Genomic DNA, 1,230 nt, shown 5'->3' with positions numbered 1-1,230 from the left:
TTAAAATACTTGTTCACCTATTTGTCACAATTACATAGATNTCAGTTATCCCGGATATAGAAGAAAACAACTTTGGAATGAATTATTTGAGAAATTAGATTTAGATGGAAATTATATTATCTTGGTTAAGGGAACAGTCCATCACCATAAACAGAGAAATGGTTTTTTCCTGTTATGGTCAAAGCTTTTTAACATGCAGGGATCAATTTAAGCGGTATCGCATCGCTATTTGCAAGTTAAAATAACCCTTTTTTTGCGATTCCATATCCCTTAAGATTAGTCCACATTTTCCAATGTGATTATATTAGTCGTCGATGGGCTGAGACAGACTAAGATGAACTATTTGATCAGATGAAATATTTAAGAAATGACACCGTCTCACACGGATTCAAATGTTATAAAATTGGAAATATCTTTTCTGGAAATACAGCGGTATTATCTCCCCTGTATTTATGGACAATATTCAAAACTTTCACATACTTTTAAATCGTAAAATCTAATATCATTGTTTCATATCTGTTACTACTTCAGATCATTGGCCATTGAAATTTACTGCATCCAATGCCTTTTATTAATAAACACTCCATTCGTGCTTCTTTAGAGCACTATTATGTTTTAACCGTATTTTTGATTTACATTTCTTTAGATGTGAATGTTATTTCTTGAGTGATCGATAGATTTCGTGTCAATAAATCGGGGAGTTATGTCAAATACTATAACTTGTACCTGCTATATCCCTGGAGGATGTAATAATAGGTCATTCTTCAACCAATAAGCATTATGATCTTGAATGTTTCACTGAATGGGCTGAATGTTAGACAGAACATTGCAGTCCCAATCAGGCTGATAACAGTGGGGCAGAAGAAAAAAGAATTCTACCAAGCGAAAAAAGAAGCGTCCCATGTTTGCAACATACTCGAGCTTTTGTACAGGTTGTACACTTCCTTACATAGTTTCTTTTCGCTATTTCGATGTGGGCAATAAGAGAATTTGTAAGACAAGACATACCCTGATTGCCTTGAACTATAGAGTATATAACATCACCATTCCTTCCACTATCTAAATCTCTAGCAGTAACAGATATAACTGTAACGTTACTGATGTTTTCAACTATAGATTGACTGTACGATGACTGGTCAAATTTAGGTGTAGAATCATTTTCATCCACAACTGTCACATGGACCTATAGATTATATAAAAAGTAAGCGATAGTTTGATTGTAGAGTCGTT

General features: G+C 33.8%; 1 protein-coding gene across 1 annotated transcript; it reads right to left on the bottom strand.

Annotated features, from left to right (window-relative positions):
- Positions 1-1,012: 1,012 nt before the first annotated feature.
- LOTGIDRAFT_61081 (hypothetical protein) lies at positions 1,013-1,183 on the bottom strand (the record flags this gene model as incomplete). The annotated part of the gene is made up of 1 exon (XM_009048577.1): positions 1,013-1,183. A coding segment is annotated over one exon (171 nt), but the record flags the coding sequence as incomplete, so codon positions are not given.
- Between the last annotated feature and the right edge of the window lie 47 nt (positions 1,184-1,230).

This window comes from Lottia gigantea, assembly GCF_000327385.1.
Source record: "Lottia gigantea unplaced genomic scaffold LOTGIsca_12447, whole genome shotgun sequence".
Taxonomy (NCBI): domain Eukaryota; kingdom Metazoa; phylum Mollusca; class Gastropoda; family Lottiidae; genus Lottia; species Lottia gigantea.
The sequence above is the reverse complement of the archived record's forward strand: the minus strand, read 5'-3'. Positions and strand labels throughout refer to the sequence as shown.